The 14,930-nt window shown below is 43.2% G+C and overlaps 1 protein-coding gene across 2 annotated transcripts in view; it reads right to left on the bottom strand.

Moving 5' to 3' along the window:
* MYO5B (myosin VB) overlaps nt 1-14,930 on the bottom strand; it is a 345,182-nt gene that overhangs the window by 178,633 nt on the left and 151,619 nt on the right. For both annotated transcript variants that reach the window (XM_026496295.4, XM_026496293.4), the window contains exons 3-4: nt 7,045-7,216; nt 3,523-3,667 (exon numbers count right to left, since the gene is read on the bottom strand). In XM_026496295.4, coding sequence (XP_026352080.3) covers nt 3,523-3,667; nt 7,045-7,216 — 317 coding nt within the window. The remainder of the gene's footprint in view (nt 1-3,522; nt 3,668-7,044; nt 7,217-14,930) is intronic.

Below are 14,930 nucleotides of genomic sequence, written 5' to 3'. Positions count from 1 at the left end.
CATCGAGATAAAAAGCTTCTGCACAGTGAAGGAAACAGTCAACAAAACTAAAAGGCAGCCTATGGAATGGGAGAAGACATTTGTAAAGGATATATCTGATAAAGGGTAGGTATCCAAAATCTATAAAGAGCTTATCAAACTCAACAACCCCAGAACAAATAATCCAGTTAAGAAATGAGCAGAAGAGATGAACAGACACTTTTCCAAAGATGACATCCAGATGGCTAACAGACACACGAAAAGATGCTCAACATCACTGATCATCAGGGAACTAGAAATCAAAACCACGATGAGATATCACTGTCAGAACGACTAAAATCAACAAGACAGGAAACAACAGATGTTGGTGAGAATGCGGAGAAAGGGGAGCCCTCTTCGACTGGTGGGAATGCAAACTGGTGCAGCCCTCTGGAAAACAGTATGGAGGCTCCTCAAAAAGTTAAAAATAGAGCTACCTTATGATCCAGCAATTGCACTACTATTTACCCAAAGGATATGAACACAGTGATCCGAAGGGGTACAAGCACGCAATAGCCAAACCGTGGAAAGGGCCCAAGGGTCCGTCAACTGACGAATGGATAAAGATGTGATATAAATACGCACACACACACACACACACACACACACACACGAATATTACTCAGCCATCAAAAAGAATGCTATTTGCAATGACACGGATGGACCTAGAGTATATTATGTTAAGCAAAATGAGTCCAAGAAAGACAAATGCCATGTGATTCCACTTGTTTGGGATTTAACAGAACAAAACAGATGAACATATGGGAAGGTGAACCAAAAAAAAAAAAAAAAGAGGGAAACCACAAGAGACTTAGTGCTGGAGAACAAACTCAGTTGATGGAGGGAGGTGGGTGGGGAATGAGCTAAATGGGTGATGGGTATCAAGGAGGGTACTTGCTATGATGAGCACGGAGTGTTATAAGTGATGGATCACTAAATTCTACTCCTGAAACCAATATTACACTCTATGGTAACTAACTAGAATTTAAATAAAAACTTGAAAGAAAAAAAAGAAAGAAAAGCAAATCCCTGGTGAATCAAGAGAAAGAACTGCTGAATCCAAGGCCAACTAAGTCAGTCTGCCAAGACTGGAAGTCATTAACTTTGGCTCCTTACACCCTTCATTTCACCCACTATTACAGAGGCTCAGCTGCAAAGCACACTGTGCTGGGCCGTGGCTACTTGAATCACATAATTATTTCAACAACTACTGATGAATCGAGGAAGAGCACAACACATTTGGCAAGGATTGTTAAACGAATGTGTTCTAGCATCTGGAATTGACAGAGAAGGTCCATACTGGAAATACAGCAAAAAAACTTTCCTGCACAGCAAAGATTCCACTGGGGCTTCCAATGCATGTCTCAGAGCAGTAAGAAACCCTGAGCTGCTGACACCAGGACATTCAAAAATAGCTCTCTCCTACAGCCCCATGTGCTGGTCTTACACTTCTAATGACGTTCATGAGCAAAAATTACGTAAGAATTTCAGCAAAATTATGTGGCTACAACCTAGGACACAGTGAGTAAAATGAGTATAAACCTTAAAACAAAACCCTACAGGAAGGAAGTCCTGGTCCAACTTTAACATCCAAGCCTCTTAACTGTCAAATTCATAACCCTAGGGCAAGACTGTATCACCACCACCCTGTACAACCACATCCTCTTCCCTCTACTGGGTGTGAACATGGACACAAACAAGCAAAATAACCCAAGTGTAGGATAACCATGAACCCAGCTTCAGGTGTGGAAGGGAAGAACGGAGGCATTTAGGCCAGAGGATCTGTGGTGTGGATAGCGCTGGAGGCTAGGAGATTCTCAAAGCTATAGGGGGCACCCCAAGAAGCATTTGGTTAAAAAAAAAAAAAAAGGCAACTTCTGATACACCTATGTCCAACTGGGTAAGAGGAGAATGGGACAAAAAACAATGATCAAGGACATCCACCAAAAGACAAGCAACGATCTGCGAGAACCTTTAGCATGGTAGAAAATCATTAGAACCAACCCACACTCACCTTGTTTTTTTAAGGTTTTGGTTACAGATCACTATTTGTTGAATTGCTCAGTTCTCCCATCACTGCTCATGTTGAACATGGTCAGTATATGTCCATAAGGACGCAGAACTTTTTATATACGGAGTTCCACAACCAGCAACACAACACTAAATCAGTAAACAAGCCTACAGAACAGCCTTCCTTTGTGGAAACTTTCATTGGGCTGAAAATTACACTCCAAAATCCACTGAAACATAGACCATCTTAAATGGGATTCTCCTCTCACTAAGAGAGGAAGCAGCCCTCCTCCCCAAAGAGGACTTACCTAAGTTTCCTGCAAGCTCCATAAGGAATTCTCTAGAGACAGCAAGAAAGATTTGGTTGAAAAGATCCAGCATGTTAGTATTAATAGGAATATGCATTTCTACCAAAACTTCGATGAAACTATCTTTCCCCACCTTATGCCTGAATAATTCAGACAATCAATGTGGTGATTAGTTTTGTGTCAACTTAGCTAGGCCATAGGACCAAGACATTTGGTCAAACACTAGTCAAGATAGTGCTGGTGAAGATATTTTTTAGAGGAGATTAGCATTTCAATCAATAGACCTTTTTTTTAACCCATTACCCTTCATAATGTGGTGGGCCTCAACCAATCAGATGAAGGCCTTCAGAAGGGTGGGGGGAATTGACCGGAACCGAAGAGAGAATTAGGACAGCAGACTGGCTTCAGACTTGAAATACAACATCAACTCCTCCGTGGGTCTCCAGCTTGCCAGCCTACCCTGCAGATTTTGGACTTGACAAGCCTGCACAACTATAGGAGACCATTCCTTGAAATAACCCCACAACCTCTTTCTCTCTCTCTCTCTCTCTCTCTCCCTCCCTCTTACTGGTTCTGTTTCCCTGCAGAACCCAAATATAATCACCTAGTCCATTGTCCAATGAAACAGAGCTGTACCCATCTTTCAGAGCTTAAAAAAAAACAAACAAAAAAACAAGGAGATTTACTTAAGTCCCTAAAGAGAACTCAGAAGCCAAACAAAAAACCTCAAACCATTCTGCATAACTCCTATTTAGAAATTCCTATTTCAAAAGCTTGGTATCTCAGGAAGTTATCAGAGTCCTGGTTCCTTCAAAGCGAGCAAGGCTTCAGCAGGACCTGTGAAACGAATGGTGATCCTAGGAAATGAATTTGTTACACCAGCAGGGGAGGAAAGAAACCCAAAAGGCAGTCAAGGAAAGATGAAACCCCAACGTATTTGTTTATTTCATTGCTCAGAAAATAAGTCTTAGGAGCCACTGTTCTTCAAGCATAGGGTCAGGTTCACAAGATGAAGATGACGAGAGGAAATGCAGCGAGAACTAGAACCTGGGCTCTTTCTGTCCCCATTACTTTTACTCAATTTGGAATCACCACTCCACCACTGGGCAAAAGCAGCCAAGGAAGTTAGAAACTGCCCTTTCTGCCCTCTGACTACCCAGGACTGCTGGGTTGAGGGTCTTCTTACCTGGCCATCTGCTTGTAGGCTTCTTCCGCCACAGCAAAGATGTGGGGGTCCATGTCCCCCATGTTTTGGCCGCTGTAGGCATAGATGACATCTTGACCATAGATTGGCAACTGTTCGTAAGGATTAATGGCGACAAGCACAATACCTGCAAACAGAGACTGCAGTCAGATTCTGAGAGCAAGATGGCCGGCTGGCATTGGCCTTTTAAAGGCCAATGTATATTGTTTATATACATCAAAACCAAGCAAGGAATGGGAGAACGAATCACAACCAATCACTCTAAGTCAAGACATATCTGAGTCTTGAGCAGGCACTGTGGAAGGCTCTGGTAGAGAAAAGAAAGCCGGGCCTCCAAACACCCTAGAGCGTGGAATACGCACATGTACGCACATGTACATAAACGCTCAAATGACGCTAAAATACATGCGAAATGTTGCACAATCAAATCTTGTCTCAGCCAGTTAACAACTGTGGGACTCTGGCTAATTACTTAACCTCTAAGTGCCTCAGTCTCCTGGACTATAAAATTGGGAATAGTAATTACCTTTACCTGCTTGTCCTGCAGATAATGATTAATAAAGAACTCCTGGACCAGCACCTTGCATAGTAAGCACGGAGTGTTCGATTTTTATTAGCTCACATCACTTTAGATCATGTATTATTTTTCAGTTTTTGAAAAAAAGTTTTGTAGCCCCTGAAAGTATGTCACAATGATGGACTCAATAAATACATGTTGCAGGGAGTCAGCAAACCATCTAACATCCCAGATCTTTTATGGAAGGGCAAGGTAATACTTTAGAATGTAAAAAGAAATGAAATCCAATCTTCAAGAAATTCGTGTATTTCTTTCCCATAACAGCACATTCCAGATCTCAAGAGAACCACTGAGAGGGGTACCAAAAAATGTGAGCTTTTCCAGTCATGTGGGGAAGTAGAAACAAGAATGGAAAGGTCATTGCCAAGATGGGAGATCTACATTGTGTTCCCCTCTGGTGTTTGAAAAGGTACAAAAGTCAAGGAAATGAGAAGGGAATGGGAAAAATATTTGCATGAAAAAAAATGTATCTGATAAAGGAGTAATATCCAAAAACAAATAAAAAGAACTCTTAAAACTCAATAAGAAAATGATCCACCTGACTGAAAAATGGGGGAAGAGCTAAACAGAGACGTCACCGAAGACCTAGAGATGGCAAATAAGCACATCACAGATCATTAGGGAAGTACCAATTACAACTCTAAGGAGATACCACTATACACATATTCGAAGGGCCAGGACCCAGAACACGGACAGCACCAAAGATGTGAAGCAATGGAAATTCTCCTTCGTTGCTGGTGGAACGCAAAACGGTAGAGCCACCTGGCAGTTTCTTACAAAACATACCCTTACCGTGTGATTCAGCTTTCACACGCCTTGGTATTTATCCAAAGGGGCTGAACACTTATACCCATGCGAACACCTGCACGTGGATGTCCCCAGCAGCTTTGACAACCGCCAAAACTGAGAAGCAACTAAGAGGGCTTTCCATAAGTGACTCAAACTGTGATACGTGCAGATGATGAAATGTGAGGTATTATAAAAAGTGGTTTATCAAGGTATGAAAAGACATGGAGGAAACTTAAATGCGTATTACTAAGTGGAAGGAGCCAATCCGGAAAGGCTGTGTGATTCCAGCCCAACGATACTCCATAAAAGCCAAAATGATGGAGGCGGTAGGAAAGATCAGTGGTTGCCAGGCACTGGGGGGAGGGAGGAACGCACAAGCAGAGCCCAAGGGATTTGAGGGCAGTGAAACTACTGTTAGGATACCATAATGGTGGATATATGTCATCATACATTTGTCCAAACCCATAGAATGTCCACCACCAAGAGTGAGCCCCAATGGAAACAACAGACTTCAGGTGATAATGCTGTCTCACTGTGGGTTCGTCAATTCTAACAAATGTACCACTCTTGAACAGAATGTTAATAGGAGGGGAGGCTGAGCATGTGTGGGGGGAGGGGGTGTTATATGGGAAATCTCTTTCACTCAATTTTGCTGTGAACCCAAATAAAGTTGCTTTAAAAAGTCTATTTAAAAAGGGGGGGGGGGGGGAAACACCAGAGAATACTTGGAATCATCTGGTTTATTACATTTCAGGCTAAGGGGAAAGGGCTAAGGGAGAGAAAGGACACCCACGAAGTCTTCAAATGGACGTTTGCCCAAAAAGACAACCTAGACCAAAAAATAACACCCAGAACTAATAAATTCCACCTCAAGCTAAGGACTTGAAGAATTCTCTTAAAAACTGCCTTACGGGTTGTATGTATAAAAGCCTAATTCACATAGCATTCAGATTTTGGTATTTTACTCTAAGGTCACACGTTTTCCTAAAATGTCTTAGCCACTTTCAGAGCAGAAAGGAGTGCTTCCTGAGGACTCTGTATTCTGTGCCACATTGGTCACCCTGAATAGCTGAAGTCGGAGGAGCCAAGGGGCATTGGGAGAAATATGTACAGACACCAGGACCTCTTTTAGAAGGAGGACTTTAAAAAGTGAAGCTGATAGTCATTTATTCCTTTCTCCCAAACAGGGATATTTTAAACTTTTTTTTTTTTTTAAGCCCAACTTATTGAAGCCTCTGATAAATGATGGGTCTTTTTCAAATAAAATCCCCACTAGCAATTGGGCTGAAGGAGTTTTGGGGAAACTACTTCTCAAGCATTGAAGTCTAGCAGAAAAGCTCACCGGAACTTAGTAGCCAACCAACCGATTCCAAACCGAAGTGGAATAGCACAGTGAGACGAACTCTGGTCCTGAGGCTCCCCCCTTGTGATCAACACAGAAGACCAGGACTCTGAAGCACAGCAGGAACGACCCCCCCACAAAGCAGCCTGTGGCCTGACCGCTCGGCCAGACCCTGAGAAAGGGTCTGCTCCTCAGACAATGATTTACAGGGCTCTAGTTTTCACCACACCACTTCATACTCAAAAAAGAAAAAAAAAATTGCAATGTGGGAAATTGAGAAGTTTCAAGAAAAACAAAACTGAGAATTTCAGAACTTTTATTTTAAAACATTTGTCATGTTTTCTGCTCATGAATTCGACAAATATTCATCATGCACGACGTTCGTACATGGCAAGGAAAAGGGCCAAAGACAGCAGCCTTAGGCTGAGAACAGAAGCCAGCTGGGCATCCATTTCCAGGAGTGCGCTCGGTGAGGACAACAGACCCCTGAGCTAGGACCCTGGGATGCCTTTACTCCTCTCCTACAGACTCTAGGACTACGCCGAAGTCAGTCAAGCCACATGGTGTGGTCCATTTCTTCCCTGGTTGAGCTGTGATTAACACCAATCATCCCACAGAGATGTAGGGCAGCCTAATTAAGCCACATTCTCTGATTGCAAACCTTTCAAGGGTCTCAGATAAGAGGTACTTGCGAGAATGCTAGTAGGATTCCTAACTATTAGAGAGTTGACCACATAAAGTCTGAAGACTGTAAGTACTTTCAAACCCATGCAGCCAAAAGATGGACACCACTTACCACAGTAAGTATAGATATGGTTCGACTCCAGGAAACGGACCTTTAAATTATGCAAAACTGCAGGCTCGTGTAGGTAGCTAAGGGCAGTTAGGTCATTTTCTCCCACCAGGATATCCGGATTCCGCAAAAAAGGCAGCTGGTTGCTTTGGACATCAATGGGGTATTCCCGAATCTAAAGAAATGCAAGGAACAGACACAAAAAGGCAGGGTTAGGAACCATGTAGCCTGCACCCAATGTCCTGGCATGTGGGCTAGGATCACTGCCCTAACATGATCATAAGTCGTGAAGACCAATAACCCATTTTAAAGAAGGGCCAACTGAACAAAATGCTGGTCTTGCCATAAGAGACCAGCCCAGACAGGTACTTGCTGGTCAGGTAAATCCAGTGTACGGAGATAAAATGAATGAACAACACGAGAGATTCGGAAGCACAATGAGATTTAATGACATATTCTACTGGCTTGTTGAGTTAATACATTTTTCATTCTGGTTGCAATAAGAGTACTGCTCCTCCTCCCATGCCACAAACCTTCTTTGGCCCCATTTAAGGCTGTTGCTTTCCTCTCCCCCATCAACCAACCCATTCGCTTTTTATTGGGATTGCCTTGCAACTAACTGCTCTGCATATATGCCCTCAAGTCACACATGTATCTGACAAGCTGACTACCAGCTACTCCAGGGGAATCATTTTACTCTGATCTAATATATAATAGAAGCTTGAGATATATACACGTGTGTCTTCAGGAAGTTTCAAATGCAAGGTGCTATCCTTGTGTCCTTAGCATAACACTTGGACGGGAGTACTCAAAAGAGGTTTACTGACAGGATATATTTATAACTGACTCATGGATATACATATTTATGTAATAAAAAGATGATGTTCTTTAGTGTGTAAACAGGAGAATCTTGGCTATGGCTTACACTGTTTTATCTAAATTTTTTATGGTGTTCTTTAAAATCTGAGAGCTTGTAAAAACAGTTTCCCAAACACTACTCATGTGTAGGCAGAGTCTGGGGTGGGACCCAGGAATCTGAAATTTTAAAAAATCCACAAGTACTTCTGAGACAGGTGGTATAGATATTTTAAGAACCACTCTTCTGGGGCGCCTTGGTGGCGCAGTCGTTAAGCGTCTGCCTTCGGCTCAGGGCGTGATCCTAGCGTTCTGGGATCGAGCCCCACATTAGGTTCCTCCGCTGGGAGCCTGCTTCTTTCTCTCCCACTCCCCCTGCTTGTGTTCCCTCTCTCGCTGGCTGTCTCTGTCAAATTAATAAATAAAATCTTTAAAAAAAAAAAAAAAAAAAAGAACCACTCTTCTATATAAGCCTTTCAGGAAATTTTATGGGCATAGCCTCAATTTACTGGAATAACAGGTTTTTTTTTAAAGAGCATAAATATCAATGTTCTCTCCTGTCCCACTTTTAGATGGTCTTGCACAACCAGACCTTAAGGTATATTAGAGCCAGCAAGCAGAGTAACGGTGCTAAAATCGGCAGACAGATGAAACCTAATAGCAGATCCAGAAATAAATGCAGGCACAGAAGGAGAATCTGTTCATAACACGGAAGAAAGTTGTTAAAAGGAATTTCCCCTATAACAGCAGTAGGTAAACTTGAAGCTATTTAGGGGGAAAAAAAAAATTGAACCAGTGTTCTATTCTCATCCCCTCATACAAAGTGAGTTTCAGATTTAAAAAAAACACCACCAAAATGAGAAAATGTAGGCAGGTAGTTTTAAAGTTTCGGAAGTGAAGTACTTTTAAAGAATGATGCAAGAGTCAGAAGTATGTTGCAAAATTTTTGTATTTTGACTATCAATAGAATTTTTAAGCCATCATAAAACACAGCACATGCAGAAAATGAGAGAAGGGAACAAGGATTTTGCATTACGTAACAGAATCGATCTTAGTAACCAAAGTTTTAAAAGCCAAAAAGAAAAGCAATACCCCAAGAGAAAATAACGTACAGGATACAAGCCACAAAAAGAACTACATAGAATGTGAAAAACTATTAGATTGCCATTAACCAAAGAAATGCAAGTAATGGATTAGTGGCACCATTACCCACCATGTAAGCAAAGGCATGGAGACTGGTAAGACCTTCAGTACTAAGGATGCGGCCAAACAGGCCTATGGCACAGGTTCAGAGGGACTGGCCTTTTAGAAGGCGGCTGGCAACACCCCGTCAGACCCTTTCATGAATAGACTCTTTCTTGGCCTCAGGAGACAATTTCACAAATGGGCCAAGATCTCAACAATCTATAAATCATGAAAGTAAAACCTGACATACACCTGTATTTATAGGCAAGCCGCTACCCACAGCATCCTGCTGAATTTACGAAGAGGTTGGTTACAGAATGAAGATTTTTTTTTTTTTGAAAACTCTGTTAAACTACGTCATTCTCTGTGGAATGACATCCTCACAAATTATCAACAGTTTTAGCCATGACAGGTTTTCTTTGTATAGGTTCCTATTGGGTGTGTCGGGGTGTGTGTGGAGGGGGGTGTGTGGGTCAAAGCTCTTCTTTTTGTGAAAAGGTCTTTTATCAAATATTTCCAGAAGGTAGGCAACGAGAAATGGAGTATGTTGAGATTTTAGGTTCTAGGGGTGATGGCTCCCCCCGCCACCTTTCACCTCTAGCTGAGTCACTGGTGTCACTGGGACTCTAACACGACCTTCCCTCTCCCCATGGAGACGCCCTCACCCCTGGAGCAGCAGGTGCGCTCTGCGTGTCCCATGTGGCTCTGCACCGGCCTCCCACCCCTGGTTCGCAGCGCAGGACGTAGCCAAGTACAGAACCGCAGGGCTCACCTAGCTCAACCCCTCATTGTTCAGATTAGAAAGCGGGGACCTGAGCTCCAAGTCTTTAACCCTGAGACAGAAACGCTGGTGTTCCATCTTTCCGCAGATGAAACACTCCCTCAAAAACCCTTCCCCAAGCGCACAGAGGGAAACACACATGCGATTTTGTGAAAATAAGGTCCACAAATAAGCCAGCGGTCCTGGTTACAGAACTGATCAGTAAAAACACCCAGAGCGGCAGCAGGGACAGCGGAGGCGCAAGCTCAGCATTCAACGGAACCGATCCTGGGTGTGCGGACATCCAGAGGGGAGCCGGGAAGGAAACACGTCAGGGGATTTTTTTTTTTTAATAGGATTTTGATTCTAACACTGCTGTTAGTATCGAACGTTCACAGCCAACATGGTTTCATTTGAAATCTAAGTATTTGGGATGTGATCAGGGACCATGAAAACTTCCCGGCACAAAAGACTTCACAGTGTAATAACTGGGCCGTTGGAGGTGAGGAGGGAACTCAATGTTAACACTCACGACAAGATTTAATTCTCAGTCACCCACCCGGAACGAGCCTCGACCTCCCCCTTGAGATGAGGAATAGATGGCCATCTCCAATTGCTCCTCACCTAGCATACTGGGACTAGCCAAAGCTTGAGAATATAGAGTAAGAGCCTAGGGGATTGGTCCATTCTTGCACTTTCCAGTAGCGTAGCACATGTGGCTGTTGAAATCAAATACAACCAAAACTTCAGTTTCTCAGCCACATTAGTCCTATTTCAAGGGCCCAATAGACACCTGTGGCCAGTGACTACCATACTGGCCAATACAGATAGACCACATTCCACGGTACCACAATGTTCTTCTGGACGACACCGGTCTAGATTGCTCTATGCTCTGTGGGTCTAGGGTTTTAGAGTACTTAGTAGGTGCTCAAAAAATATTAGCTGAATGGCATTTTGGGTTTTTTCATGACCTGTCTCACATCAATTCTAACTCACGTTACACGGAACTACATAAAGAGAACATAATCCTAGAAACATCTTTGAATGACAACTCCCAACACAAAGATTTGGGGCTAAGAAACAGCATATATGGTAGATAAAGCCAACTTCTTCCTCCTCCTCTACCCCATAGAACTAAGAGATCTAGAGAAAAGGAAGCTAGTAAGAACACGGCTACCAGCTGGCAAGGGGTTGGTGTTGACCCTGAAAGGCTACACATAACGTACTCTGGCACCCAAACAGACAAGTTGAAATGGGCTGAGAACCAAGGTGGAGCATTTAGGTATGGTCTCTACCACGGTACGTGTTCTTGCTTTGAGAAGTCAACAAGGAACTCAGAAGTAGCTGCCCAAGGGGGTTTCAAAGACAGAGTGCATTTGGGGAGAGTGTAAAAGGTACAGTGGAGGTACAGTCAAGTATCTCACCAAGTTTCTAATAGATTTCCAAAGATTCCTGGCCTTGACCTTTTCATTTTCTAAACCGTATACTTCCGTATGTATTACACACATTACAAGTTAAACCGGAAGCCCCCACAAGGGAACAGACGTGCTGTTTTCACTGCTGTATAACCAGACCCTGGCATATCATCAATCAATTGCTTTTAATGAATCATGAATAAATGGTGATACAATTAAGGGAAGAAAAGGGCCATAAAGGAAAATATAAAACAGGAAGTGTGAATTTTAAACAAAATGACAGCAGCATAAAAACACGCAGTCCAAGTTGATCTTTTTGATTCCAAGTTACTGCAGGAAACACAGCTTAGACATTCTGTTAGAATCGTGGTGTCCTAGTTTGGCTTTTGACTTGCTGGGTCTCAGCAATGAACTATCCAGACCATTTTCTCTATGGGCTTAATCCAGGGTTTCCTCAACCTCCACACTGTCTGCATTTAGGATGGGGGGAGGGCACCGGCTGCCCTGGGCATTCTAGGGTGCTTAGCGGCAGCCCTGCCCTCTACCTGCCAGAGGCTAGTGGCAGATCACCCTCCTTAGGACAACCCAAAAGGTATCCAGACACTGCCAAGTGTCCCTGTGCTGGGGGCTGGGGGGACCGGGGGCAGAAATCACTGCTTCACCCATCTCTGAGCAGAAGCAGCTGGGCAAAATATCCTGACAGAAAAGATCCCCAACACAGTGGAGGAAAAGGGCAATGGTAATAGGAGACCGATCTCTCAGATGGAAGCTGGTGATGATCGCACAGCGGTGTGAATACCCTTAATGCCCCTGACTGCACATGTCAGAACACGGTGGAGAGGATCAATCCTAGGTTATGTGTATTTTGCAACAAAAATATTTCCTTTAGAAAAGTATAACCTACTACGTTAGGCAAGATAACTAACTGCACTGGTAACAATATTACCAATAGATCTTTATGTGCCATTTATTTCATAACTTTAAATGTTTTTTGTATACGTACAATTTAAACAGGATAAATACTGTCTTTGTCATATTATTCTTGCCATCTAAACAAAGACTGTCTCAACTGTGGATTGTTGAGCTACTGAAGGCAAAAAATTATTAGGTGACCAAACAAATAGTAAAAGAACAGAAATAACCAGTAAAGCAAAAAGAAAAACCTAGTAATCAAAATCACTAAGACGTTCTGAGACAAGAGTATCTACCACTCTCAGCTCTAGTTTTGCCAGACGTGCATATAGCCGACACTTCCTCTGAACCGGGTTGACAAGACCTGTGGGCATTCTCCAGGTGCACAGGTCCAAGTGCACCAACGGTCAAGTACAGTGGTCCCAGCTCTTCTGCAACATCTGCATCTTAACATAAAGAATCCGGTTGGCAATCTCCTGGCTGTAACAGCTTGACATGTTTGGCACCGTCCTTAGACCTGAGTAAGAGGGGCCTTTCCCTGGGCCCTGCATCTTCAAGGGCTCCATCATCTTACACACAAAATAGGAGCTTATGAAAGAACACGTGGTCACTCTGCCACTTGGCATCAGGCTTCAGTGCTGACACAGTGAGATCTGCATCCCTCAACACACACTCCTGTGACTAACTCATTAGGCCCCAGGAAAATGCTTCTGCACACCGCTTGCCCCACATCCTTACAGTAACACAATGGCCTCCAGATGCCTTGAAGGTCTATGGACGGGAACTCTGCCAAAGCCAGAGACTGACACTGCTTTGGAGGGTGGGGAGGAGCTGGGCAGTCAGGACGCTTAAAGGAAAGGCAAATGAGCACATTCATCCTGCCTTTCAGAGGGCACAACTGCAAAGAAAATTCACACGTGGAAATACCAATACCAGGCCCAATGTCCAGCTCCCTGTTTCCCCTCAGGCCCTCAGGCTCCAGAGGCACTCACAAATCAGGCACAGTGTTTGCAACCATGGCAACACGACATGAGGAAGATTTTGCAATACTCCATAATTCACGTTCCTCTTAGGTTTATATATACATACAGGTACAACCTGCTTAAAGATAATGGTTCTTTACGCTGGCAGCCAGATGGAGATGGAATAATGGAGAGTTGCAAGTATATTTGTAATATATTAGATGTTTTCATTTTCAAAAACTAGCACTGTCAGTTTCACTTAAATTTTGAGGAAGTATGCCTTTACTAACAGATGCAGGCTTCCATCCACCCTCTCGCCCTGGCCCCGCCAACGCTCAAGGGCGTGGGTATGTAGAGACACAGGTGGGGCACGTCCCGCTCCTTCAAGCTCAGGTATGCCCGTCTTCCTCTCACACACACTCAGGGAGGCCCCTGCACACAGGGCAGACTTGCCAGGAAGGTGGCTGTGGGACACTGGGTACGAACCCAGGCAGGAAACAATCAGGGAGAGACGGGACGTACACAACATCATAAAGGCCATGTGCCAAAGACCCAGAGCTAAAATCCTCCTGACGGGGAAAACCAGCTTTCCCCCTACAGTCAAGAGCAAGACAGGATGTACACCCTCACCATTACTATTTCACATAGCAGTGGAAGTCTCAGCCTCATAATCACACGATGAAAAGAAATAAAAGGCATCCAGATCGGCAAGGAAGAAGTCAAATTTTCACTGTTTGCACACAACATGATATTCTATGTAGAAAACCTGAAAGACTTCACCAAAAAAAATTGCTCGAATACACAAATTCAGCAGGATATAAAAATCAATGTATAGAAATCTGTTGCATTTCTACACACTAACAATGAAGCAGAAGAAATCAAGGAATCCGTTCCATTTGTAATTGCACCAAACACCATAAGATCCCTTGGAATAAACCTAACCAAAGAGGTAGAGATCTGTACTCTGAAAACTATAGAACACTTATGAAACAAATTGAAGAGGACACAAGGAAACAGAAAAACAGCCCGTGCTCGGGGACTAGAAGAACATACATTGTTAAGATGTCTATATCATCCGAAGCAATCCCTATCAAAATACCACCAGCATTTTTCAGAGTGAGAACAAACAATCCTAAAATTTGTATGGAACCACAAAAGACCCCAAATAGCCAAACAATCCTGAAAAAGAAAAGCAAAGCCGCAGGTATCAGGACAGTATAGCACTGTCACATAGACCGGACACATAGATCAAACAGACACATAGATCAATGGAACAGAACAGAGAACCCAGAAATGGACCCACAACTCTCTGGTCAACTAATCTTTGGCAAAGCAGGAAAGAACATCCAATGGAAAAACAGTCTCTTCAACAAATGGTGCTGGGAAAACTGGACAACATGCACAAGAATGAAACTTTCTTATACTACACACAAAGATAAATTCAAAATGGATGAAAGACATAAATGGGAGACAGGAAACCATCAAAATCCTAGAGAACACAGGCAGCAACCTCTTTGACCTTGGTCGCAGCAACTTCTTGCTAGACATGTCACCAGAGGCAAGGGAAACAAAAGCAAACATGAACTATTGGGACTTCATTGAGATAAAAAGCTTCTGCACAGCGAAGGAAACAGTCGACAATACTCAAAGGCAGCCTACAGAATGGGAGAAGATATTCGCAAATGATATATCAGATAAAGGGCTAGTACCCAAAAATCTATAAAGAACATATCGAGCTCAACACCCCCAAAACAAATAATCCAGTTAAGAAATGGGCAGAGGACCTAGACATTTTTCCAA

The sequence above is a fragment of the Ursus arctos genome, unplaced genomic scaffold, assembly GCF_023065955.2.
Source record: "Ursus arctos isolate Adak ecotype North America unplaced genomic scaffold, UrsArc2.0 scaffold_17, whole genome shotgun sequence".
Classification (NCBI taxonomy): Eukaryota; Metazoa; Chordata; class Mammalia; order Carnivora; family Ursidae; genus Ursus; species Ursus arctos.
The sequence above is the reverse complement of the archived record's forward strand: the minus strand, read 5'-3'. Positions and strand labels throughout refer to the sequence as shown.